Source organism: Apis cerana, linkage group LG4, assembly GCF_029169275.1.
Source record: "Apis cerana isolate GH-2021 linkage group LG4, AcerK_1.0, whole genome shotgun sequence".
In the NCBI taxonomy this organism is placed as follows: domain Eukaryota; kingdom Metazoa; phylum Arthropoda; class Insecta; order Hymenoptera; family Apidae; genus Apis; species Apis cerana.
The window spans coordinates 10,973,279-10,998,408 of record NC_083855.1 but is presented as its reverse complement, the minus strand read 5'-3'; the positions used below and the strand labels follow the sequence as shown (position 1 = coordinate 10,998,408).

Below are 25,130 nucleotides of genomic sequence, written 5' to 3'. Positions count from 1 at the left end.
CATATATAGTATAGAACATTCTCATATTCTGCATATTACTTATTTTTTAATTTTCTTTATTAAACTAAAAATTAATTTAAAATTTTAAACATTAATGTTAAATAAAATTCATTTTAGCAATTATTTATAAATTATTTTAAAATATTTTAAAATAAACATTATTTTTTTATTTATTTTTAAATTAGCCTTAAAGTCACATACTTTTGCGCAGAACTACGATATAATGTGTTAATATGGTGGAGTTGTTATGAGTCAAAGTATAAAATGGGAGATTTGTTGTTTTAATCAAGTTTATTGTAAATAATTCCTCCATACATGTTCAGGAGGAATATAGATATTATTGCAGAAATGATTTTAAATACCGTTTGCTGCTTACTTAAAAGATAGCACTGTAGAAATGACTCCAAAATGGAAGGTATGTACATTTTTTACAGGTTATATGTTTATTGTACTTTTTTATAGTTTATATTATATATAAATGTGAATTAATAAATATAATATTATTATTAATGATAGACCACTAGTTCAGAATCTACCACAACAACTAGTTCTGGTTCTTCATCAAGTAGTTCTTCAAGTTCAGGCAGTGAATCTAGTTCATCCGATTCTGAAAATTCTAGCAGTTCTGCTAATAGTCAAAAAGTATCTGATACAGAAAGAACAAAAAAGAAAACAACATTCCCACCTAATAGACATGGCAAATCTAAAGTTGATGCAGCTGCTGTTACTTCTATAGAAAATAAAAACAAAGATAGAGTACCACCAAAGAATAGATCTGTAGTATATTCTTCAGAATCAGAAGGATCACCAAGTAAAGTAAAAGGAACAACAAAAAGAAAACCGCCTACTAAACCAAAAGCAACTGCTACGGTAGCACCTGTTGTTAAACAACAAAGGCCACCTGCTAAGTCAGTGACTACTACTGGTCAACAAAAAAATGTACCAAATACGAAAGCAATTGCTAACAAACCAAATAAACCTTGTGGTAAGAATACATTATTTAAAACAAATTTTATTTACTGCAAATCATTTTTCATTTGTTAATTGATAATATAATTTTTTTAAAAGCCTCTACAAGTACTAACGGAAAAGGTCCTGAGAAATCTATAAAAACGATTTCTGAACCTGTACAAAAAAAGTTAAAAAAGAAAAGTATATTCAGTCCTGAAAATAGTAGTGAAAGTGACAGTGGTATTCCAACAAAAGCTAATTCGGTAAAGCCTCTAAATAGTTCTACAAAATACACAAAAAATCAACAATCTAAACCAAAACCAAATGATGCAAAACAGAAAGCAGTTGCTCCAAATAGATCTAGTATGTAATTGTGAATATACGAGATATTATACGTAATATGAAATTATCTTGTTATCTAATAATTTTAAATGAATTGATTTATTGTGTTAGGTTTATTAACTAAATCTGCACAATCTCAAAAATCAGATAGTTCCGCAAGTTCGAAAAGCTGTTCTGCAGGATCAGGTTCTTCAGCTTCTACAGATAGTAGTACAGATTCTGAATCATCAGAAAGTGTTACAAGTCCACAACCACAAACAAAGAAAAAAGATACTCAACCAGGTACAACGATAAGTGCCACTACTAACATTCCACCAAAACGACCATCTGCAGCAGTTGCACCTGTAAAACCACAAAAGTGTACGAAAAGACAAAGTAAGTAATAGTTGATATTTTTAATTAAATGAATTTAATAACGAATTTAAAAAAAATTATTGCGATTATCAGATACAATAAAAAGCGAAGATGAAGCCGATGCGTCCGCGAGTGAGAAAGAAATGGACGAACAGGGTGAAACGGGCACATCGAAAGCAACTATTAAAGGCAAACGAAAACTCCAGACTCGAAAAGGTAGCAAATTGCTTCAACTACAAGCAAAGGCAGCCAGCGATTCGGAATCCGATACAGGTATATATAAAATATATAGTAGAAATAATCATAGAATGCGAAATTTTATTATTAACCTTATATCTCCCTCTTATCTCTTTATGCATTATGTTTCTATTTAAAAAATTGGTATTTCTTAAATTCTGTCTAACATATTTTACATAATATGTGTGTTATTGGTTATATATAGTAGTTTTTATTTATTGTTTCCCTTTTTATTTCGTTTTTATGTCGAACAATATTAGTTTAGAAATTAGACTAACCAATTGAACTGATTTCGTATTTTCTCCTTTCATAAGTTCAATTCCTCCTATCAATCTTTTATCGCCTCATTGCTAGTTTCAACATACATTACACTTAGGTACATTATTACTATAGTACCACCGTTCTCTCGTAGTAAATATCTCTAGTTACATTTCGATTACTTGATCGGATAAAATCGAAATTATTAGCATGAATATCTTGAAAAGAGGCGGGTAGAGAATTTTCTGCAGGCGGTGGATTTAGGACTCTATGCTGCCTCCTTAACACAAAAAAGCAGTATTTGCGGTTCTGGATGGATGGATTGGACATATATGTGGCCCGTAGGAATCCACTGGTCGATGGGACAAACATTTCGTATACAAAAAAGCATGTCCAAGGTGTCCTAAGATGCAGATACAGTCTTTTTGCTTACGGCGGCAGTATGGTTCTCAGGTACGGAAACGGTAGCGTGTAAACGTATCCTGCAAATTCCGCTGATCCGGTGTGATTTATCGAGAGTAGCTGAGAGCAAGAGGAGTACCAGCAAATCGCCCGTTAAACGTGCTGGGCCTAGTACTGCAGCCAGACATTCATCCGCAGCCAACAGAATACCACAGAACAGTGGTACATCAAATGCTACTACTGGAAGATCAGGACAAGGCAATTATGGCCGTACACGCGTAAACAAGGAGAGAGAATGTCCCCTAGCACCAACATGCGATTCTCGGGGCCATCTCTCTGGAAAACTCGATTCGCATTTCACTTTAGAAGCTTGTCCTTTGTATCACAACACTACGCCACAAGCTTGCGCGTAAGTGATATTTTATTATATGATATGATATAGCAAACTTTATGCTTTCCTATTTAAATATTTAAAATATATTTCTTTTGTATCTTTTCCAGAGAATTTTATAAAGAGAGGAAAAAACGCGAGGAAGAGAGGAAAAAAGCCATAGCATGTTTGGCGAAAAAATCTCCAAAAGGCTTGCACCAAACAACGGAACAGCGCAATTATCAATTAAAAGTGAGAGAAATGAGAAATAAATGGAAAGGAAACGCTGGCGATGGAAACGAAAGCGATAGTAGTTGCGAACTTCAGGGAAACGAGAAAGATCGTCAGCCACGATTAACAAATTTAACGCCAGACTACGATTTAAAATTATTTATGGAAGCGCAAGCGATCGCAAGTGAAAAAATCGTAAGTTGAAAAATATTTATTGTTGTAAATTACAAATGCTATTTTATAAATGCTATGTTATTTTATAATTTTTTTTTGTAGGAAAAAGAGTTAAAGGAATTAGATTACGACGGTGAAGGGAGAAATAGTGGTGGTACACGAGCTATCGAAATGGGAAAGTGGGAAATGGAAGTATGGTATCAAAGTCCATACCCGGAGGAATTTAGTCGTGCTCCAAAACTTTATTTATGCGAATACTGTTTACGATATGCAAAAAGTCGCCAAGTTCTAAGAAGGCATCGAGAAAAATGTTTATGGAGACATCCGCCTGGTCATGAAGTGTATAGGTTAGTAAATAAATATAACTAGGACAATTTATATATATATTATTTTTTCTATAAATATTTTGAATCTTATTTTTCTTTTTTTCTCTCTCTCTTTCTCTCTTTCTCTCTTTCTCTACAGAAAAGATAAAATAGGTGTTTGGGAAGTCGATGGGAAACGTTACAAGCAATATTGCCAAAATCTTTGTTTATTGGCAAAATTCTTTTTGGATCACAAGACATTGTATTATGATGTCGAGCCTTTCCTTTTTTATGTGATGACGATTGGCGATTCTGAAGGTTGTCACACGGTCGGATATTTTAGTAAGGTGAGTTTTTATCTATATACTTAAAAAAAGAATAAAACGATATCAATTATTCGAGCATAACGTATATTTTTGATATTTATGGTAAACAAATAAATAATATCTTTCGACTCGATTAACGTTTGCGCAATACACGTTAAATTATAAAGTAGGTTAAAGAAGAACGAATGATTGCGAAATGTTGAACAAATATTTTTACGAATTATTTATCGCTTGAGATATTATTTTCCGGTATGGATTTTACAAACGGAAAATTACTAAAACTACATTGAGACGCGAGACATTGCAGTACAGTGAAAGTGAACAATGTCAATGAACTGTGCATTTGTCGGTTGTATTCGACGCAGTTAAAAAATAAAATCAAGCTAGGCATAAAAGAAAAGTTCTTCGGGCGTTTCTTATTGGCACGGATCTCGCAGCGAGTAAGTTACCAACGGCGATATTAATGCGGAGCACGTGCTTGTACGTGCGCGACTGTGCGTGAACGATGATGTCCGTTGTACTTGTGTCAGTTAGCACTTGCGTAAATGGAGCCCACGTTTATGTGGTAGGCGTCTCTATCGTACGACCCTCGTGGATAATATTAAAATCATTTAGCCTATTAAAAAGTGACATTTCATCTTGCTTTTGTTACTCCTTCTCTTTCTTTTTTTTTTTCTTTTTTTTATCGACATTAAAATTGTACGCCACAATCTCTTCGTCCTTATCCATTATTAAACTCGACTGCATCGTTATTGTTGTTGTAATTATTAATTAAGAGAAGGAAGGAAAAATTTTAACAAATTCTCAAATAGGTGTTGCTCGTTAAAAAGATATAATCGAGAACAGATAAGACAATCAGGATTGTCGTAGAAATTTATATTCAAAGAGAGAAAAAATTGCTTTTGTCTTCATTTTGTGGTTTACTAGGGCCGTAATGGCATTCACGTAGCCTGTAGGGATTACACGAACGAGGGTGTGTATCGCGAAGAGGGTGTCTCGTATCCGTGACCCCTCTTTACCCGAGCACTCCTGGTCTGGTTGGCTAGGATGTCGGTGGGAGAGAGAGTGCGGGCGCTACGCACGCCTATTTACTGCGGAACAGCATCGCCGGAGTCGAAATCTTTACCGACGTTCAATGACCTCTGACCCTGGCAAGACGCGCCAATCTGCACCCTCCCGCCCCCTTTCACGAAGGAAGAAGGGCGACGAAAATTTCCTTCGACCTCGAGCAACCGTTTTACGCCTCTTTCTTCCTCCTTCGTTTGTTCTTTCTTCGATCCTTTCCTTCATTTCTACGAGAACATTCTACTTCCACGTTTGTTTATTTCTCTTACAAGATTTCGAACAAATTTTATTCCTCTCCCCCTCTCTCTCTCTATATATATATATATCTATATATCTATATATTTGTTCTTTTATTTTCTTTTGATATTTCATTGCCCCGAAATTCTTCTCAAGCGCGCATCGATCTCTTCGAGTTTACCAAAATTCCAAAGACATCGATACTTTCATCATCCCTTTGAATCCTTCGTTCTCTCCCCAAATAGAGTTGCGGAGGATAGTTTCGCGAAAATCTGGATAACTTCTTATATCGATCGAATTACGACAAAAGGAGAGGCGATACACGTGGTCCTTACACGTAGGCACATAGATTGCATTACGCATCTTACAAAAGGGCGTAGTACTCGACGGATAGCCGGCCGCTGCATCCGCAGCGGCGGTGGCGGCCGCGACGCCGGTACAGCGGCAGCGGCGGTAACGCGGAGTCAAAATCTTTATAGACGTTCAATGACCCCGACCCTGGCCAGACGGTCGTAGGTAGGGTGGTGGTGGTGGTGGTGGTGGTGGTGGCGGCGACGTACCGAGAGAGGGATGACGGGGGTGGGTGGTGGCTCTAGCGTACGTACGCTATGCGCTTACGACGTGCAGTGCCAGGTGGGTGGTTTAGTCGAGTGGGGGATGCCGTCGGCGGTGGTGGTAGCTGCAAAAGGGGGATGATGGTTGCAGAGGACGATGGGGAAGGGATGGTAGGGCGGCAAGGGGAGAGAGGGCGTCGCCTGGCATCGGGTCGTCAACCTTTCTGCGGCACTGCGACGTCGGGGTCGTTATTATTTCCTCCTCCTCCTCTTCCACCACCATCTCCTCCTCCTCCTCCTCCTCCTCCTCCGCCACTTCCTACTCCCGCTGCTGCTGCTGCGTCTCTCTTACGTCTTTCCACGCTCTCGCCCCACCGTCTTCTTCTCCGCACCATCGCCATCTCTTCTTCCTTCCTTCGATCTCCTCTTTTCTTCCTTCTTCTCACCGTCTCTTCTCTATATTCAAAATCCCAATACTTTCGTCCTTTTTTTCCTTCCCACCGTCTCGAACGCGCCTCGATTACGAGCTGTGATCTTTGCCAATCTCCTCTTTGTCTTCCTATTTGATCCCTTCGTTGTACTCTCGCGAGTACAATATCGTGTTAATATCGCTAATATCGACGATGTGAAAGCTTTGCTCAAGATCTCGGATAGAAACGATGCTCCTCGGCTTCGTGCAACAATCGTTTCATCGTCGCGTCGTCGAGATCGGCTGATACTCGAGGAACACAATTTGTCGCGAATGAAAGAAAAGAAGAAAATTCGCGAATCGAGTGTGCCGAATAATCCACGAGCTTGTGCTCTGCTTGTTTCTTCCTCGTGTCTTGCGGTTCTCCCCTTGGTTGACCTCGAATAATCCGGACGTTGGCCTTGAGACTGGGGGCCATTGACCCGGGCTAGACAGCCGTTGACCTTGAGTAATCCGGGCATTGACCCGGCGCATCGAGGAGGCGGCTAACTCGGGGAGATCTAGACGTTGACCTTGGGCGATACTAGCCGCGACCTTGAATGATTCGCCCCACGTTTCGTGGAACGGGGCCTGCGTGGCAATGTGCACACACGGTTGCGAGGCGAGAAATCCAGTGGAAGTTTTCGCGCGAACGCGAGGGGAGTAGAGAACGAGCGAACGGTACGGAGAAGCGAGTGAGCGAGGAGCTGTTGCGCGCACCTACTGAATTTATAAATTTCGTTATTAACCGCACCGTCCACGCCTCCCTTTGCTACATTAAACGCGCGCCACTCGGTGTGCTCATCCTGCGTGTGACGTAGAATTTTTATCAATTCCGAGGCAGCCGAGCAGAAATTAAAAGGGGGTCGGATCGAGGCGTGAACATTTGCAGCTTCCTGCCGTGCTTACCGAGACATGAAAAGAAGAAGCTTCTCCGACGAATTTCGAGAAAGCCCCTCCCTTTCCTCCATCCCCCTGCCACCTTCTTCCGCCCCCGACCACCCTCTTCTATCGAACCTCTCCGTACTTCCATCTTAAGTACCGTGTAGCACTCGTTCACGAAAAGAGAAACGAGAGAGGGGAGAAAAAGAACGAGTTTTCGAAACGGTCGAATGTACCGGTCGATAAGGAAGAGTAAAGATTCGGTACGGATATATATATATATATATATATATATATATATATATATATATATATATATCGGGGAGGATGTACGAAGGAAAAGATGTACAAAGTTGCTTGTATGCGTCGCAGCACTCGATTAAAATACGTTTCTTCTCGACGCTTATAATTGCTGTTTACGACACGCACGATAATGGAGCTCGTAATCGTAATGCAATACAGTTTATACATTCGAGAGGCACCGTATTCCTTTGGATCCCCGAAAAAGGAGAAACGCGTGTCACGTGAAATCCGGACGGAACCGGTTTTCGGGGCCATCGGGTCCGAGATACGCACAACGGGGCCCTGTCCTGCTCCTGAAATCCTTGTACCTTCCACTGTCCGAGGATCAACCAGGCTGTTCTAGTAAAACGAGATTTTCGATAGCCTTCGTGCTCGGTTCCACCGATCATCCACCACCGTATCGGATTATAAACGATGCGTGTAATCGAGAGAGGATATCGTCTTAACGCGTGGTATATTTATCATCCTCTTTTTCCATTTTCCAACAAACAGGGGAAAGGAAAGGGAGAAAGAAAAACTGCCCGATCAATTAATTCCCTTCCGTTCGCTCCCATCTCGAGACGGAATTCGTTTTATTTTTAACGCTTAAACGTCTCTCTCTCTCTCTCTCTCTCTCTGAACGGGAGATCAATTCTGGAGCGAAATTATATAGAAAGGAAACGTAAGGGCAGGAACTCGATACCCACGTTTGGAAACGAAACCTCCGCCAATTAACGCGTCGATGAAGACGTATCTGCTTCCAATGTCCCCGTCCAGACCCCGACGTTTGAAACGTCCGAGTCTCGGGGGGCAAGGAAAGAATATACGCGAACTGAGCGTAGTATGCGGCATGTTCCGAGCAAACGAGACGACGGCATATCCTCTTACGTAGGTATTCCAGACAGGATCTCGCGTGAACGGAGGAAAAAAAAGGGGAAAAAAGGAGAAAAAGAGGGGAAAAAACGGCGAGGAACACGACACGCATGTCGAACACCGGCACCTACACACGACAATAACGCTCGTCCTTTCCTGCTCCCATGATACGGATGAAAGAGTGTCTTTCGACCGAGGGGGAGGGACAGAGATCCGAGAGTGTCTTAAAAGCGGGAATAAATCTGCGAGACTCCCTCCCCCTTCGATTCCTTCGCGTATTCCAATCACGTTGCGCTATCGAATTCGACAAATAGACACGGAGGAGAAACGATTCGATTGAAACGTTTCCGCTCGTGCCATCGGTATATGTAAATATATATGTGTATAGCTCGAGAGTTAGGAGGAGCTACGATGATAATTTCTGGCCCGGCTCTCTAAGGTAAGAAAAGTTGTGAAAGCTTTATGAAGTTGAGGTGTAGCGACTGTGGAAAAGGCATTGAGAATCGGTAGACGGTGTATCCATGGAAGTCGCGACGATCCACGGCCACTCAGGACTCGTTTGCCTAACTTCCGGTGGTGCGCCAGTTAGCCCGTCACGAACCGTTCCAGTGTATATGTCCTGAATAATGCATACAGAAATGGAGTGAGCCGGGTATCTTCTAGAAACGCGAGTGAGCGAGTCGGAGCGAGGAGAAGGAGGGAGGAAAAAGAGAAGAGAAACGAAAGAGGTAAAAGGGGGATACGAGAGAGGTCCGGAGAAAAGGATTAAGAGGGAGGGTACCTCCATCTCTGAGCTTGCAAAAAAGAAAGACAGATTTGCAGGTCCGAGAGAACGACGTTGGCCCGATGTTTGCAACGCAATAAATAGACAGGATCTGACAACGTTCGTATCTCCGAAAAGAGCGGAGAGGATACGGCAGAAAGACCTGTGCACGAGAGCGAATGAAAGCGAGCAGGGAATGTGGATAATCGCGAGATGAGAAGAGCGACAAAGGAAAGAAAAAAAAAAAAGAAAGAAAGTAATATATATGAATCGTCGGAGAACGAGGAGGAGGAGGAGGAGGAGGAGGATCAGTGAAGTATTTAAACGGATGTTGGATGTTGTTCCGAAAATTTTTGCGTTTTGTTTCGTTCTAAGTGGCCCTCTCCTTTTGACGGAGAAATGAGCGTAATATACGAAGAGCGTATCTCGAATATAATGGATTTAATGGAGTATCTTGACGATGAGACGACGTCGACTAGGATCAAAACGATTTTTATTGTATCAACGCGGTAAGGAAATTTAGCGAGATGAACGCTTTCTACCCTTTCGATGAGAGACGAGAGGAGAGAAGAAGGGCTGTACATAATATGTAAATAGTTAAAACCCGAGGCATTTATACCCGAACGTATATAAAGACGGAAAGGATCGGAGAGAGGAGTAACCCCGAAGAGGCGGGGGATACAAGGGTGGAGGCGAGATATAAATGCCGAAGGATCTCTTTGAATGGGAGAGAAATTTGATTTCGAGGATAAATTTATTTATTATCGTTGCTCTCAAAGAAAAATCATAAACCGCCTATGAAATGAGAGGGGGGGGGCAGGAGGGTAAAAATGGAAAAGGCAGATGGAAGAAACGAAAAAAAAGAGAGAACGAAATACAAAGGAGCGAAATAAAGGAACGAAGAAAGGGGGGAGGGGGGAAGGAAGGTTAGAATCGCGAAGCGGAGGAAAAGAAAAGAGGGAAGAAAGGAAGGAAGGGTGGGCGTGAAAGAGACAAAGAGGAAAAACGGGTGCAAGAAAGGCAGTCAGAGGGTCGGTCAATTTTCCTTAAAAATATCCCGCAGACGCGGTGTGAGTTGGAAAAGGGAATTGGAGAGGTAGAGAGAAAAAGAGATATTGGATGAGAGATAGAGAGAGTGGTTGGTGGGGGGAGGGGGAGGAAGAGGTGGTGGCGCGCGAAAGGGACTGCAGGAAAGCAGAAAAGGAAAGGGATGACGTAGGGTAACATGGGAGTACGAGGACGAGTAGTAGTAGTAGAGGTCGTCGATACGATACGCGGCGGCCTCTTGGAGAAGAGGTTGGGGTAGGCTCGCCCAACCCTCCACCTCCACCCACCTCGGTCGAACTTCCCCTCGACCTCTCCTCCTTCCTCCCTGCAAAACCCGACCGGGGTCGATCGATGCCAGACAGTCCTGTTCACACGACCAAATCCCGCCGAATACACATCGTCCCTAGAAGTTGGGGTAGGATAGAGCTCCTAGCTCTAGCTCTAGCTCCGGCTCCGGCTCTGCTTCTCTACCTCTATTCCCCCTCCCCCTCTCTTTCGCCGCCTCCTCCTCCTCCTCCTCCTCCATCTCCTTATCCTTGCCGTGTCGTCGCCACGAGTTTTGCTTCGGCTTCTCTCCTTCAGCCTGCCGTTCCTCCTTGTCCTCCCCCTCCTCCCCCTCCTCTTTTCGCGCGTACTCGACCACGATGTCATTATCCTCGTCGTGTCTCATGACAGAGAGCCGCAAGTGTACCGTCGTGGTTTCCAGTTTCCCGTACCCACCTTTGCACGCCTCCGTTTTCTCTTTCTTTCTTTCTTCTTCAGTCGGTTACCTACGCGCGGCCAAGAAAAATCCACGTGGCTAAGTTTCCTACTTGTGTTCCCTGAACCGAGCGGTTCTCCGTGATGATAGGACTCTACGTATCGCTCCTGTGACGATTCCATCGATTCCTCGATTGCTCGATTTCGATCTTTTAGATTTTTGTTCCGCGCACAGAGAGAGAGAGAGAGAGAGAGAATTTTCTCGCGAATCATCTTCGTTAAGTCTTTCTTACGTGGCGCAAAATGTTTACGGATTAAATGGAACAAAGAAATCGAGTTATACGCGGTACACGAGTCCATGTATGTCAACGGAGTTAGAGAGATTAGCGAACGGTACGAGGCAATGACAAAAATACATTTCTCGAGGGGAAAGCTCGTGTTCCGGCCGTTTCTAGCTACGTCTTTGACGTCCACGCCGCGTCCCTATACCCATACAGCTTGTGCGTGAGTAGGATTAAAACACGCATACGTCAGCAACTTCGTTCGACACTCCGTCCGTGGAATTAATAGACATCGTCGCCGGGCATTGATCAGATATCGACTTCACAACTTTACTTTCCACAATACCATGTGATCGTACAAAAGCCTATTGTTCTAGCCACGAAATGGCGACTTCGAAATTTTCCATCCCACCCATTGCTCGTCTTCGTTTCAAACTCGACAATCAAACGACGCACGAGGCATCCAAGGAATCCTATGGCTCTTTGATTGTATAGGTATCGACTTCAACTTGAAATTGTTATTGTTAAAACCTCGTCTGTACTCGGTTATAGGTGACATAAGTTTCGATACTTTTTTTTTTTTTTTTTTTTTTAATCTCAGTTACGAAGGTTATTCTATTCCGATCCAAACAGATGTTTCCACTTTTAATGGTCAGACGAGGAATCTTTTCGTTCGTTGGATCGATTTATCGTTAAACGTTACGCGTATACGTATAGAAAACACACGTACAAGGGGTCTCGAGCGTAGGAGCGAACGGTCGAACGCGCTTTGGGTTCGGTCCAAAAGGAAAGCGGTGTTCGCTCGAAAGGAGCCAGGGGAGCGAAGGGTCGAGGATAATTAATAAGTCCGCAAAATTTTTCGCGCTGGGGACGATGGATGAGCGGGGAAGTGGGGAGCTATCGGGGAGTCGTGACAATTTCTCTTTGGATTTAGAGGGTCGATGGTGCGCCACGGATTATCCGTGAAACCGTTGGACCCTCTGCTTTTCCGAGTACCTGCCATTGATAAATTTACAACGTCCCTCGAGACGGCCCTCATCGAAACGTGCTCGACCGAAAATTTTCCAGTTTCTCCACCGTGTTTTTATATATATATTTTTTGTTTTTTTTTCTCTCCCTTTCATAATTTGAAAAAAAAATTATAATTTTTAGGCGCACAGAGAAGGAGAATTTCCTCCAACGTTTAATTTCGAAACATCTTCGACGAGCGTATTTAAAGTGACTCGATGTTCTATTATAGGCGAACTCGTAAAAGTAACTAATCTCTCGCGTGCCAACCTTCTTACAAAGTACACGGAACTTCGCGTACACCCCGTATGTTAAGAGGAACGCTTTGTTCGGTATAAAGAAAGTGGAGGAGGAAACTCGGTGCATCTAAATATAGAAGTGACCGTCGCGAGGAGCTGTATAACCTTTAAGCGACGTTCACACCGCGCCTCTGCGAGTCTGCATCACCGAATAATTCACGAGCTAGATGAAAACGTGAGAGCAACTTAAATAAATAATGCCAATGCAAATCGATCGTTCGATCGATCCTCCCCCGATTCCCATCCTACGATTCTGTAACCTCCTGTAAAAAAGAAAAAAAGAGGAACAAGAGAAGGTTGGATCTATTGAAAAATTGTGAAAATTGTTGGGATTCCTGTAAACGTCGCAAAGAGCGTCGCAAGAGCGAACGAGTTATCCGTCGCGACAAGTTGGCCAAGGGAGAAAGGAAAAGAGAGGATTATTAGCCGGGTCTCGTTACTCCGCCACGTAGACGTTCGTTCACCTACGCGTGTGTATATCTCTCTGTCCGCGCACCGACGACGTCTCGCCTATGCGTCGCGTTCCGATGCCTGTATCGTCGCACGTGTGCCAGCTTGCAGCCACTTTATGGCGCGACGATGACGCGCAGGAAGGGGGATAGTGACCGATTGAAAGCCTTTTGCGATCACCGTCACGCCACATCGCGGCATAGAACTCCTTTCCGTGGCCACGGCCGCGATCGATAACGACCGCGGTTCCGATCCTTCTTTCCTACGTTCCACGGTTCCTCCTTATCGTTCCTCCTGCTCGATTCGTCCCGCGAGCGACGAGAGAGGCGAGAAACAATTGGAAAGATTCGATCGAGAAATGAATCTCGAGTAATCGGTAATCGCGGCTCGACCCCGCCGACAAATTTATCGACTCGTTCCCAATCGCGGACCAGGGGAGGGGAGGGGATTTGCGCGTTTCATTCGTCGAAGGAATCGCGCGCTTTTCGACTACCACGATCGTGAAGCAACGAGCTTCGTCCTTGGACATGGCGGTTTTTTTTTATTTATTGTTCGAAAGCAGATTTTTCATCGAAGGGATTTAGTTTCGAAAAAGAAAAAAAAGAAAGAAAGAAAGAAACGATTGATTTTTCGATCAAACTCGCTTGGCCGCGATTGTTGTATCCGCGCGGCACGTCGTATCCGCGTTTCGTGGATGAAAGGAGACGCGATGAGGCCGAGTATCGATTACCCTGCACGCTATATATCTATATAAAAGAAGCTGTAGCGGCAGCGGAATCGTGTCTGCGTTGACCCGAATAAACGTATCGCGTTTTCGGAGTTCACGTCTCGAAAATTGGGGAAAGGAGTTTCGCAAACGGAGTCATCGGCATCCATTCGAGTGAGTCAAACTTGAATCGATCGTGCCGCCGATTTTCCTCTCCTTAAGTGGAAAGAGACTCAAGGAGACACGGCTCGTTTCGCGACGACGTGACTCGAGTCGGTGTGGCCGATCGATTTCGCCGAATCGTCTCGTCGTCGGCAGCCTCCTCTCCGTGAAGGGGGGCTGGAGACGTGGACGAAAAAAGTGGGAAAAAGGAGGAAAAGCGATGTGTAAGGGGGTTTCTCGAGTGGAACTCTCGCATGGTGGGGACACGGAGACGTCCCTGAGTGGAGCAGAGACTACTGGCCCAAGGACGTCGCGGGGCCCAGATTCTACTCTTGCGCTTTTCTCTCTCCATCTATCTATATATCTCTTTCTCTCTCTCTCACTTCCTTTTTCATCGTGTCCCACTCTCCATGCTCGCACACCACGAGCGTCTTTCTTTCACCACCTATCTTCGTCTCTCTAAAAGTTCATCCCGATAGATTGGCGTATATCTCTCGTCTTCGGCTTTTTAGCAATTGATCTACCGATCGATTTATCGAGATGACTACCTACGATACACGTTCATAGGGCCCACACTTCTTCCCCCCCCTCTTTCTCTCGTTTTTACCCTCCCTCTCTCCGTCTCTGCTCCCTGTATATGACCCTCCTTTCCCATCCTACGAGCACACATATGTAGAAAGTTTTATATATATATATATAAAATATATATATATATATATAATGCGTAGAGACGGGTCCGTAGAAGCATGGGCGAGTCTTCTCGACTTGTGTCCTTCGAACCGTTGCTGCCCCACTCGCCAGTTAGCAACAGCACGGCTGCCACGGCCGGAAATACCGGGTGTTCGAGTCATACTGGGTCCGCTGTTGGCCGACGAAATGGGACTGAGGAGCGTAGAATGGTTAATGAAGGATTCTACGGCCCCGAAACGATCAAGCCCGCAGAACCCAGTAATTTTCGACGCGGCCAAATGTATTCGACCTTGGAAGGAAACCTTGATTTCTACTTCCAGCATCCTCGCTCGCGGTTTTCGATGAAAAATGAACTCTTCCCTCGTATGGAAGAGGCTCGCACGGCTAGACGATGATCCAACCTTTCGAGAGATCGAGCGGGCACAACCATCTTTTCGACGCAAAGGATCGAAGGGGGATTTTTACTTTCTACTTTGTGATCCGACTGACGGCCGTTATCTGTCGACGGGACCGGCTTCCTGCGATACGATTTGCCGCGACTACCGTATATACGCTCTTTATATTCGCCATTTTCCCTTCTCCTCCTCCTTTTTTATTTCGTTTTATCTCTCATCGAGCCCACTCGAACGAAAATTAAATCCCCTCGAAAAGCCCCCAATTTTCCACCTCCTCGCGTGTGTTTACAAATTTGCAATTGTTGGAAAACGTGTGGAAAAATCGGAACGGGAGCGAGAGCCGAGCATGTAAACTCGTCCACGTGTCGCGGTGTCGCGATTTCCTTGCTTCGAATTCGGATTACGCTCCCATGAATTTAGATGTAGATTGTAATTTCACGCGAGGTTTATCTAAGCTGCCGTTCACTGCGATACACGTAGAATGCATGTTGCACACCGTACTTACACACCGTGTATACGAACGGCCATCACGATGCGCCCCGCTATAAAAATATATCCTGTGGAAAAATTGACGCGCTCGTTCGACGCGAACCGTCTATATTTAAAATGGGATATTTTCATCGTGGCAATAGACTCGTTTTCGTTCCGATCGATCGAATTGGTCCGTTTCGAATATCGAGCCGCTTTCGGTGAAGACGAACGTGGAGGAGGAATCGTTTTTAATAAAACATATTACGCCTTCCTTCGAGCGAGACGTCGCGTCATCGAAAATATTGCTAACCCATTGTGCGTTTTCGCGTGACGAAGGTCGCGACGCATTTTCGTCGACGCGTTAACGCGTCATAACACCGATCGTGTCTGCTGCATACGGGAGCGAAGCGTGTCAACCGCGTCTACGTACGAAAATATTATTTCGCTTTTCCAACAACGGGCTGCGTTTCGACCTTTGAGGTGCAGCGGCCGTCGTATCAGCCTCGTCGTCATTGAACGGGAAGAGGATGCCATTTTACGGCTGACCTTGTTTCTTTTTCTTCTTCTTCTTCTTCTTCCCTTTTTATCATTTCGAACCGTGTCGAAACGGTGAATGATTTTTGGATCGTAATTTTGCGGCCGTAATCTAAGTACGCGGAGTGACGATACGCACGAATCGAGCATCGTTTCATAAACGATCGACATTGAAAGAAATCGTGGGATGCGAGTTTAATCGGATGCGTAACATTGCCATTCGTTATGTTTCCAGGAGAAAAACTCATTCCTGAATTACAATGTGTCCTGCATTCTGACTCTACCGCCTTATCAACGACAGGGATACGGTCGGCTGCTGATCGACTTCAGTGAGTATACCAGCAATCGCGCCGAATACGATTTTTTTTCTTCTTCTTCTTCTTTTTTTACGAGCGGTTCCTCGAATCGGTCAGCCTTGGCGCGAGCAAGGAGACCGGTGGATGACGACATCCGTCCAAATGAAATCGAAAGGATGGTCGAATTAGGAACCGGAGTTCGTAGGAACGCCTCCGTGGTTTCCGTGGCGTGGCCTCTCGTCGACGTTGCGGTCGCTGCGATTGAAAGGCCTTGTCCGGCACGCGCTACCGGGACAAACTCGACGATCCTCTCTTGCGAGGCTCGCTCGTCGTCCAGGTTTTCCGTTATTAAAGAACCGCAGCCTCATGTCCCGAACCCGACATTGCCTTTCGCACCACCACCACGCTTCGATCCTCCTTTCGAAAAACGCTTATTTATCCATCCTCGAGCAACGCGCAGTTAACAATATCGTATAGATCTTGAACGAAGAAAGGGTGGAAGAAGGAAGGGGGTCGCCTTTTTCTTCCGCTTAATTCGATAACGAGGAATGATCAGAGTCAATGGTACGATAAAGTAGATAGAGGAGGATGCGGGGAAGAGAGAGAGAGAAACTAAGACGCGCGATCGATTCGCGTGTTTCTCTCGATTCAATCCTCGACGATTGGAAAAAGAAAGAAAGAAAGGAAGAAACGAGAACGGCTCGTTTCTGTTCGTTGTCCCCTATTTACGCGCGTCTGGTGGGTGGGTGGGTGAGAGGAGGAGGAGGAGGGAAGAGAAAAATGGAGGAAAAAGGAGGAAAAAGTGGAGGAGAGGGGGGAAAGTACAACGGCGGTGAGTTACGAGCGTCTCCGTTGGCGTAAAGTCGCTCGACTCGAAAGCCCTCTCCGGGAGTCCGGAGCGGGCCGGGCGTATACACCGCGAAGCGTAGCGTTGATAATTAAACGTGGGCTTTTTGCCGTGACGTCATTTTCATTGATGCCGAGGAGCCGAGGCAGCAGTATGGGTCGCGCGCGTAGGGGTGGCGCGTCAAACTGGTGGAGGAGGGGAGTGGGTGGGCTTGTGGGTCGACGTACTATGCTGTGGACGAGAGTCGTTGGGAATCGTAGTCGTAGGGGTTGGGGGAGGGTTTAGCCCTGCCAAGTTTTCCGCAGGGGATGCCGCCGCGGCGCGAGAGACGTTACTCGGACTCGGTGGTGGCGGCGGCGGTGGTGACGGCGGCTGCGGCGGCGGTGGTGGTAGCTGCCGGTGCTAGAGATGGCGGGTTACGATGGTGGTGGTGGCGGCGGCGGTGGTGGTGGTAAAATGGTAGCGGGGTGGTGGGAAGATTGGCGGTGGTAGTAGTGGTGACGGATAGTGGAGAACGTGGGTTGGAGTGGAATGGTTAGCGGAAAGTGCGACGCCCGGCGTCTCGCCACATCGATCGACCCCCACAAACCCCGTACGGTTAGCCGTTGCCGCGCTCTACCTGCTGTTGGCTTATGCTGTACGCGCGTACACACAGACGAGCGGACAGACAGACGAGAGCGGGCGAGATTCGTCTGGCGAGCGTGCGGGGTGTGTCCGATGCGTCTTGTTCCATGGAAAAATTCCTAGTTTCGAAGTTCGGCGGAGAATTATAATTTGCCTGGGAATAAAATCTGGTAGGGAGAAGAGGAGGGTGAAAAGTGAAAAAGCGCTCTCTCTCTCTCTTGTTCCCTGCCGGAGGATCGAATCGGGGCGTTAGACGGTCCGAGGCGGGCCACGTGCTCGCCCGTCTCGTGGCGGCTGCCACTACATCCGAGGAAATGTATGTTACGCGTGAATCTCGGTACACACGTTGGAGCAGATGCGAGCGATCGATCGATCGGTGGACTCGCGAACTTTTTAAGCGGAATCGTCTGGTCGGACACACCCTGCGCGTCCTCCTCGGACCTCGAGGAGGAGAAAGGGAAAGGGAGGAGGCAGGTAACACGGGTCGGCCCTAGAGCGATTTCCACCTGGTTCGATTGGAAGCGGCGTAGGGCTCGCGATCGTATGACCTCCGATGACCTCGCCCCACGGGAGCCACGTAGGGCGTAGGATTGGCAGGCAGGGCTACCGACGCCCTTTTCCTCCTCGCAGGGCAGCCGGCACGCGGAGGAGAGGGATGAGAGTCCACGAAGCTTCCCCTATCGGGCCGCTGTCACGCCGATCCGTCCGTCCACCCTCCCCTGCTCGCTACCACGGCTCGCTAGTGCCGCTTCCTCTTCGACCTCCTCCTCGTTCTTCTCTCGCCGTCCTTCCCAGTCACCGTTCCTTCTCCTCGTGCTCGATTCTCTGCCACCACCTCCAACCACCGCCCATCCACCGGTTCCGCGCCGATCCCAAAACTCTGCAAACTGAACGAACGCGTAATGAATGCGTCGCAGCCTTCCCAAACCTATCGTCGCGCCACTCAGAAACAGAGAACGCGTTGTTGGTAGTAGAATCGGGACGCGAAAAACGAGAGAGGGGAGGGGGGAGAAGGAGGGAGAGGTAGAGAGGGGGAGGGAGGGAGGAAGAGGAGACGGAGAAGGAGGGAGGGAGGGAGGAGAAACGAGAAGGTGGTGGAAAAGAATTGGGAGAGGGTGGCGAGGATAGACTGTCCTCTCTCTGTCCGTGAAAGGCTGTGCGGCTGGCTCAGGAGTCTGGAGGAGGAGGAAAAGGATGGTCGTTGAACCCCTCAGCCTCCGGGACATCCTGGAATAATCCCAGCACAGGACCGGTCCTCATGGACTACCTCGGATACACTCCGTAAAAATCGTCTCGCCTTCCTTTTACCATCTTTTACCTTCTCTTACCCGACACCTGGCGGTACGATCTCTCTTCCTCGCCTTTCCTCCTTTTCTCCTCCTGTCTGTGTCTGATTTTTCTCCCTCTTTTTCTTTCCCCTTTAATCGCGAGACACTGTTATCGTCTCGACCTCGATTATTCGGGTAATGAGAATTCCGCGGTTATTTCGGGAACGTTGCTGTTCACTGGAGATGCTTCCGCGAGGATTTCGCCTGGCCACTGCTGGTCGTTGAACTTTACGGTTTCCGGATGTTCTGGAAACCGACATCGACGTGTCTGAGAAACGGAAGAACCATCGCTATCTCACGCGTAAAATAGAACCGTAATCGATCGGTTTTTCGGTGGAAAAAAAATGTTCGTCTCGTGTTTTATTTTTGTATCGACTGTGTATCGAATGTTTCACGCACTCATACACACATACACACACACACATATATATCAATCGTTTTTTTCCAAACGAGTTCTCTCGCATTTATGCACTTTCCACGCTAAACTTGCCTATGCTAAATGGCATTGAAACGAGCACGACGAAGCTGGAATATTCTCGGATCAATGCTTTCGCGTGTCTTTTTAAGAGTAACGGCATACCAATGCGAAATCAATACAAGCCGCGCGTGTCTGCTTCTTACAAATATAACGGATGACCCATAAACGGAGAAATCTCTTTAGGCTAGTCCCGCATCGCTGATGCAATTTATTTAATTAGTTAATTAGTTCATACGCGAGGAACGAGAAACCTTAAACGTCCACTCGCCCGTCGCGAATAAGTTCGTTCGTCCATTCTCGTTCGTTTCCCCTTCCGAAACTCGAATATCGTGGTTCGATAATCCGAAAGTATCGCCATCGGACATGGTCTAATTGCAACAGCCGAAAGTAGGAACAGATTCGAAATCGATCCGCGAATTCTTCTCCTCCGTCTTTTAGTTTTAACGATTTTTCCTTTTTTTTTTATTTCTTTCTTTCTTTCTTTTCCTCTGCGAATCGTACAGCATCGTAGGATACAGCATCGAGCAAACGAGGCGTGACGGGCATTCAACCAGACTTCAGAAGCATCCGGACATCGCCAGTGCCGTATACTCGAAAAAAGAATTCCCAGAGTTGAATTTCCTTTCGGAAATTTTATCACGCGGGAAATTTAATCGCTCATCACCCGTAACCCTTTTTCTCTCTTTCTCTCTCTTTACGAGTTGATCTCACACGTATACGTACACGTACACGTACACGCTCGACGTATTGTTCGCGAAGATTCGTTATTCGGAAGAAGATAGATTCGAGGCGAAGTTGAAATTATTTTCAATACGGCACTGGCGCCGCGGCATTTCATCCTTCGTCGGTCACTGACACTAGAAATGGCTTATAGCGGTGGCGTCGATTCAGGATAGAGACGTGTATTATGTGTGTGCACATGAACGCGCGCATGGCTTTGTACCTATGCGGCTTCGACGGCCACCGGTATCTCGTGCAATTGGAATTTCATAGTCTGTCTAGTGGTCCGTGCGCAAGGGCGTAATGTAGTGGGCAAAGTAACGAGAGGATATTACGAGAGGAAATGATAACAATCCCGTAGAAATCCTCCGCATTGTCCTACGCAACGGAGAAATTCGCGACGATGAGAAAGAGAGAGAGAGAGAGAACGTCATCGTCCGATCGATTAGAATATTCGCGTGATCGATCGATGAACGTTTCACCTGTCGTCTGTTGACCTCTTTCCCTCCACGTTCCCTCATCGATCACGTAGGAACAAATTCCTAGCGGACGAATAGATGATATGCAACGTTTACACGCGTTTTGCGCAGGTTACTTATTGACCAGAGTGGAGAAAAAGATTGGCTCCCCCGAAAAACCTCTCTCGGATCTGGGCTTGATCTCGTACCGCAGCTACTGGAAGGACGTTTTGCTGCAGTACCTCTGCAACTTCGGGGGCAAGGAACTCTCCGTCAAAGGTAATACAATACCGGCCATGCGGAGCGCACGCCTTTGCACGCTTTTGACCGATTTACAAGACGCGTTATTTTAAGAGTGGCGGCGCGGAACCGAAACCGTACTCTGGATCGTACTCGAGAGACATTTAAGCCTTCTCCTCCCCCCTCATCCTCATTAAAACGATTCATTCGTCACGCGTTTTCGCGTATTGTCTTTCAGATATCAGCAAGGAAATGGCCATCGATTCCTACGATATCGTGAGCACTCTACAGGCCCTCGGTATGATGAAGTACTGGAAGGGGAAGCACATCATTCTAAAGAAACAGGTAAGTCGTCCATTGTGATTCTAATTTTCCAGTAGGACGTAACGGAAAGGGGGATGATTCCTCCTCTCCCCTCGTGCGAGGGGATGGCGAGTCTCGCGTTTCCCCTTTCCCGTTTTCAACTGCTTCGTGTCATCGTGCCACGTGATTTATGGCGACCACCTCGAGAGAGAAGGATCGTTTACGAATATTTTGTAACGAAATCACGGGCGAGCTTCGCGTTCAAATTTATATATATATATATATATATTATACGGGCATAAATTACGTTGAACAGGGAATCCACGAAGGGAATCAAACAACCCCGCACAACTCGCTACGCAATGGGGAAACGCTATTGCGCATGATTATGAACGATCCTTCCCTTTTCCTCCTCCGTTCGATGTCTTTCGCCTTGGCGGAGGTAAAATGCTAATAGGGGTTGAAATGTATAATCGGGGTTGAAATGTCAATCGTCAAAGGATCAAAAGTGTAGGATACCGTTTCCCCGGTACGCGATTGTTGGAGAGGTGTTTCGGTAAAAACGAACGATTTCCACGAGAGGAAGTCGAGTCCCGGGACAAAGAAGGGGGGGAGAAAAAAAAAAGAAAGAAGCGAACCGGTGGAGAACCGTTGAAATAATTTCAGGACGTGATCGACGACTACAAGGAGAGGGTGAAGAGACGAGGACCCGTCTACAAAGAGATCGATCCGGAGTGTCTGAAATGGAACCCCTTCCAGCCTCCCAAGACGCCCTCCGCCTCGAACTAAGGCTTGCAGCAGGAGCCCGGAATGACGCCGACGCCGACGGCGACGGCCTCTCCCTCCCCCTCCCCTCTATTTCTCTCTCTTACACACTCGTTCACCGGTGTCGACCAAGGGCGGTGGTCGATCTCTTTCGGTTCCTTCTTCTTCTGATCATCTCTTCTGTCCCGTGCTCCTTTTTCTCCAAAGATGTTCCCATTCGCCGTTCGAAATTGCTCGCGCGATTTTCACGACGATACGTGATATAAAATGAGAATCCATCGAAAGATTCGGATTTTATGAAAACATTTACGAGAAATCAACCGAGAATGAATCCTACTTTTTCGAGAGACTTTTCGATTGGAAATCGGCAAGGATACGTTCGAAATCAAGTATCTCTCCTCGACCGATCATGTCCCATCCCGAATTACTTATTCCGTAACCATATAATGGGGATAAAAGAATCGCCACCCGCGGACCGAGATCGAGTTTCCTCGGTCGAGAAACGACGAGAACTTGCGGTTCGTTGTCAGCGTCGTTTCGTTCATCGATTTTTCGAATATAATCCGTGGCTGTTTTTAGAAATGATTTTTAACCAGATTACGTGTCGCGTCCTACGTACATGATATGTAACAGCGCCGGTCTGTCGCGCGAAGTCGATGCGATTTCAATGCGTTGCTCGGCAGGATAAATTTCTTTATTCGAAATCTATTTAGACCGTATTGCTTGTAGCTGGTCCAACCGAGACGCACGAACGAGAGATACGTTATTGATCGCGCTAGCGAACTGTACACGGTGAACTGCAAAACGGAGAGTTTCGAGCGTGATGAACACCGAAAGGCCCGACGTCCTCGGTCGAGCCCATTAAACAACGTGAAAATAACTTGAAAGCTATCGAGTCAAGGTTGAACAGGATCAATTTAAACGGCGCGTTCCTACAGTCGTCGATATGCCAGTGAGGTGACCGTCGTAAAACATTTTTTTTTAATGTTTTTAGATCTAGACAGAACGTTCTTAAGTTTTCAAATGATCGTAAATATATCATAACGATATGGTATTGTAAGGGAATACCATAAAAGGATAGGTAATTCGAATAAAATGGATGAATGTTATAAGCTTACACGCACACATACATACACACACACGCGCGCACGCGCGCACACATACACACACACATTCGCGTAAATACGATCAGTGAAATAAATTTCTCGTTTGTCTTCTTTAATTAAGTTTATTCGTTATTACTGATACAAGTATTCGAGTTGAGAGACACTGCGCGTTTATCATTTACAGCAGAAGAACGTTCGTGTCACATTTCAGTTTTTCTTGCAAATATTGTTGTAGATTTTTTTTTCAAGGTTTATTCGGCTAGCGATGGTTCCCTTCGTTGACCAAGAGTCAGCTATTAACAATCTGTAAATTAAACATTTTATGACCGTGTATGTTGTATAAGATGTACAATATTATTTATAAGAATACAATTTTTATCAACAACGATGTATACAATATATATTTATGTACCTCTCCCTATCTTTTTCCAACACAAAGATGAGATACGCTTGTGCAGAATTAACAAAAATATCGAATTTTACGCTTCGTTAATGCTAATGTTATTTCTACCATTAATCGAGTGTTTTTTCTTATGCAAAATTTTATTCGCAGTTTTGCATAAGGAATATACTTATATGTTATAAAAAAAATTGTAATTCTCTTTGACTTTAAAAATTTTATATTATTTTAAGAACGATAATGAATAGTTTTCCGCATATATAATGTATGATTATTAATAATAAAGTTTCGATATTTTGATAATTTAAGAAAATTTATTCGTAATCAACAAAATTTCTTTTTTGTTTTCAAAAACCAATTTATACGAAATAAATTAGATTCATCGATTCGCCAAAATTGTATTGTAATCACAAATATCGAGCGATTGAAAAGGAAAAAAGTACAAGATCGTTAAATTAAATATGGGGGACAGTTCATAATCTGTCTTTAATAAACCGGAAATACGATATAAAACTCTTTTATGGGTACGAATCTTTATATAACCTGTCGGTTTTTAAAGCTTATTGATACGGTTCTGCATCGTCTATTGACTCTTAATACCGCTTTAATTTATTTCATACGTGTAGACGTGTCTTTCACGGACATTAGTTATATTTACTGATCAAGTATTGTGCCGGATGACACAACATGATTCAATGCTTTATCTCTCCAACTGTTGTCAAGTTTTTAATTTTTTCGACGATAAAATTAAAAATTGGGTGTGTCTTGTATCAAATTGTAGATACATTATATATACTGTATTTTGTACGTTTGATTGTATTTTTTACGTATATTTGCATATTTATCTATTAGATATAATAGATAACTAAAGCATTGAAAAAAATTGACACGTTTACCATAATTTGTATATTGAACAAATTATACCATTCGCTAAAAATAAAATGTGATGATTTTTTGTAAATAGTACTTCTTTTGCAGAGCAACTTCATCAGATCTTTTAAGATTCATCTTTACTTTATACATGTTACCAATAGAAATTATAAATGACATATCTATAATTTGCTATAAAAAAAATCATTCAAGATACATTAAAATAACAAGCGATCGTAAGAATATCGAATTAAAAATAAACGCGAGAACTGCAACTGATCGAAGGTAAGTTTTCTCGGGCACGCATTGCAGATTTTGCGACTAGAAGTTTGGAAGTTTATTGACCGAAACAAAAAGAATGTAATTCGGTACAAATAGGCACTTTTCGACGCTCTGAAGCTTCTATTTGAACCGTGCAAATAGATGAATAATTGCGTTACTTCGGTTCCTTCTCTTCCCTCTTCCTCTCCCATTCTATCTTCTCTCTCGTTTCTTTCGCTCGGTGCGCTGCCACGCGACCCCACGTAACGTCATTATCCCATTAGTTCGCGACATTACGAGGCTACGGTTCCTCTCCTTTGCCCATCGAGAGAGAAACGATACTCTCGTCTAACAATGTTTCATCCACGTAACAACAGGGCGCCGGTTAATTTTATTTACCGATTAAACGAGGATCGCGCTCAAAATTAAATCGCACCCATTAACCGACACTGTATCGATAATAACGATCGCATTTTTCAACGGACGGTAATATCCAGGAAATAATTCGATCATTTAATCGCGTTCCTTATAATCATTGTGCGAATCTTAAATACGCAATCGATAAATTGTGTTCGGATAAATTTATATACATATCTTTCGTAAATTCGAAATTTGAACATTCGTATCGCAATAATTAT

At 44.8% G+C, this 25,130-nt stretch overlaps 1 protein-coding gene across 5 annotated transcripts; it reads left to right on the top strand.

Annotated features, from left to right (window-relative positions):
• The first annotated feature begins 1 nt into the window (after window position 1).
• On the top strand, window positions 2-23,346 carry LOC107996117 (histone acetyltransferase KAT7). 5 transcript variants are annotated; one of them, XM_017054020.3, is made up of 13 exons: window positions 2-415; window positions 517-985; window positions 1,069-1,314; window positions 1,405-1,668; window positions 1,741-1,920; window positions 2,665-2,953; window positions 3,046-3,340; window positions 3,422-3,666; window positions 3,785-3,971; window positions 16,032-16,125; window positions 20,680-20,826; window positions 21,026-21,132; window positions 21,757-23,346. In XM_017054020.3, the coding sequence occupies exons 1-13, from the start codon at window positions 398-400 to the stop codon at window positions 21,877-21,879; spliced, it is 2,664 nt and encodes an 887-aa protein (XP_016909509.2). In that variant the 5' UTR covers window positions 2-397; the 3' UTR covers window positions 21,880-23,346. The 5 variants fall into 5 exon arrangements, with proteins under 5 accessions (XP_016909509.2, XP_016909508.2, XP_028521649.2 ...); XM_017054019.3 differs by having other exon boundaries at window positions 2,596-2,953; XM_028665848.2 differs by having other exon boundaries at window positions 2,584-2,953.
• Window positions 23,347-25,130: the final 1,784 nt, after the last annotated feature.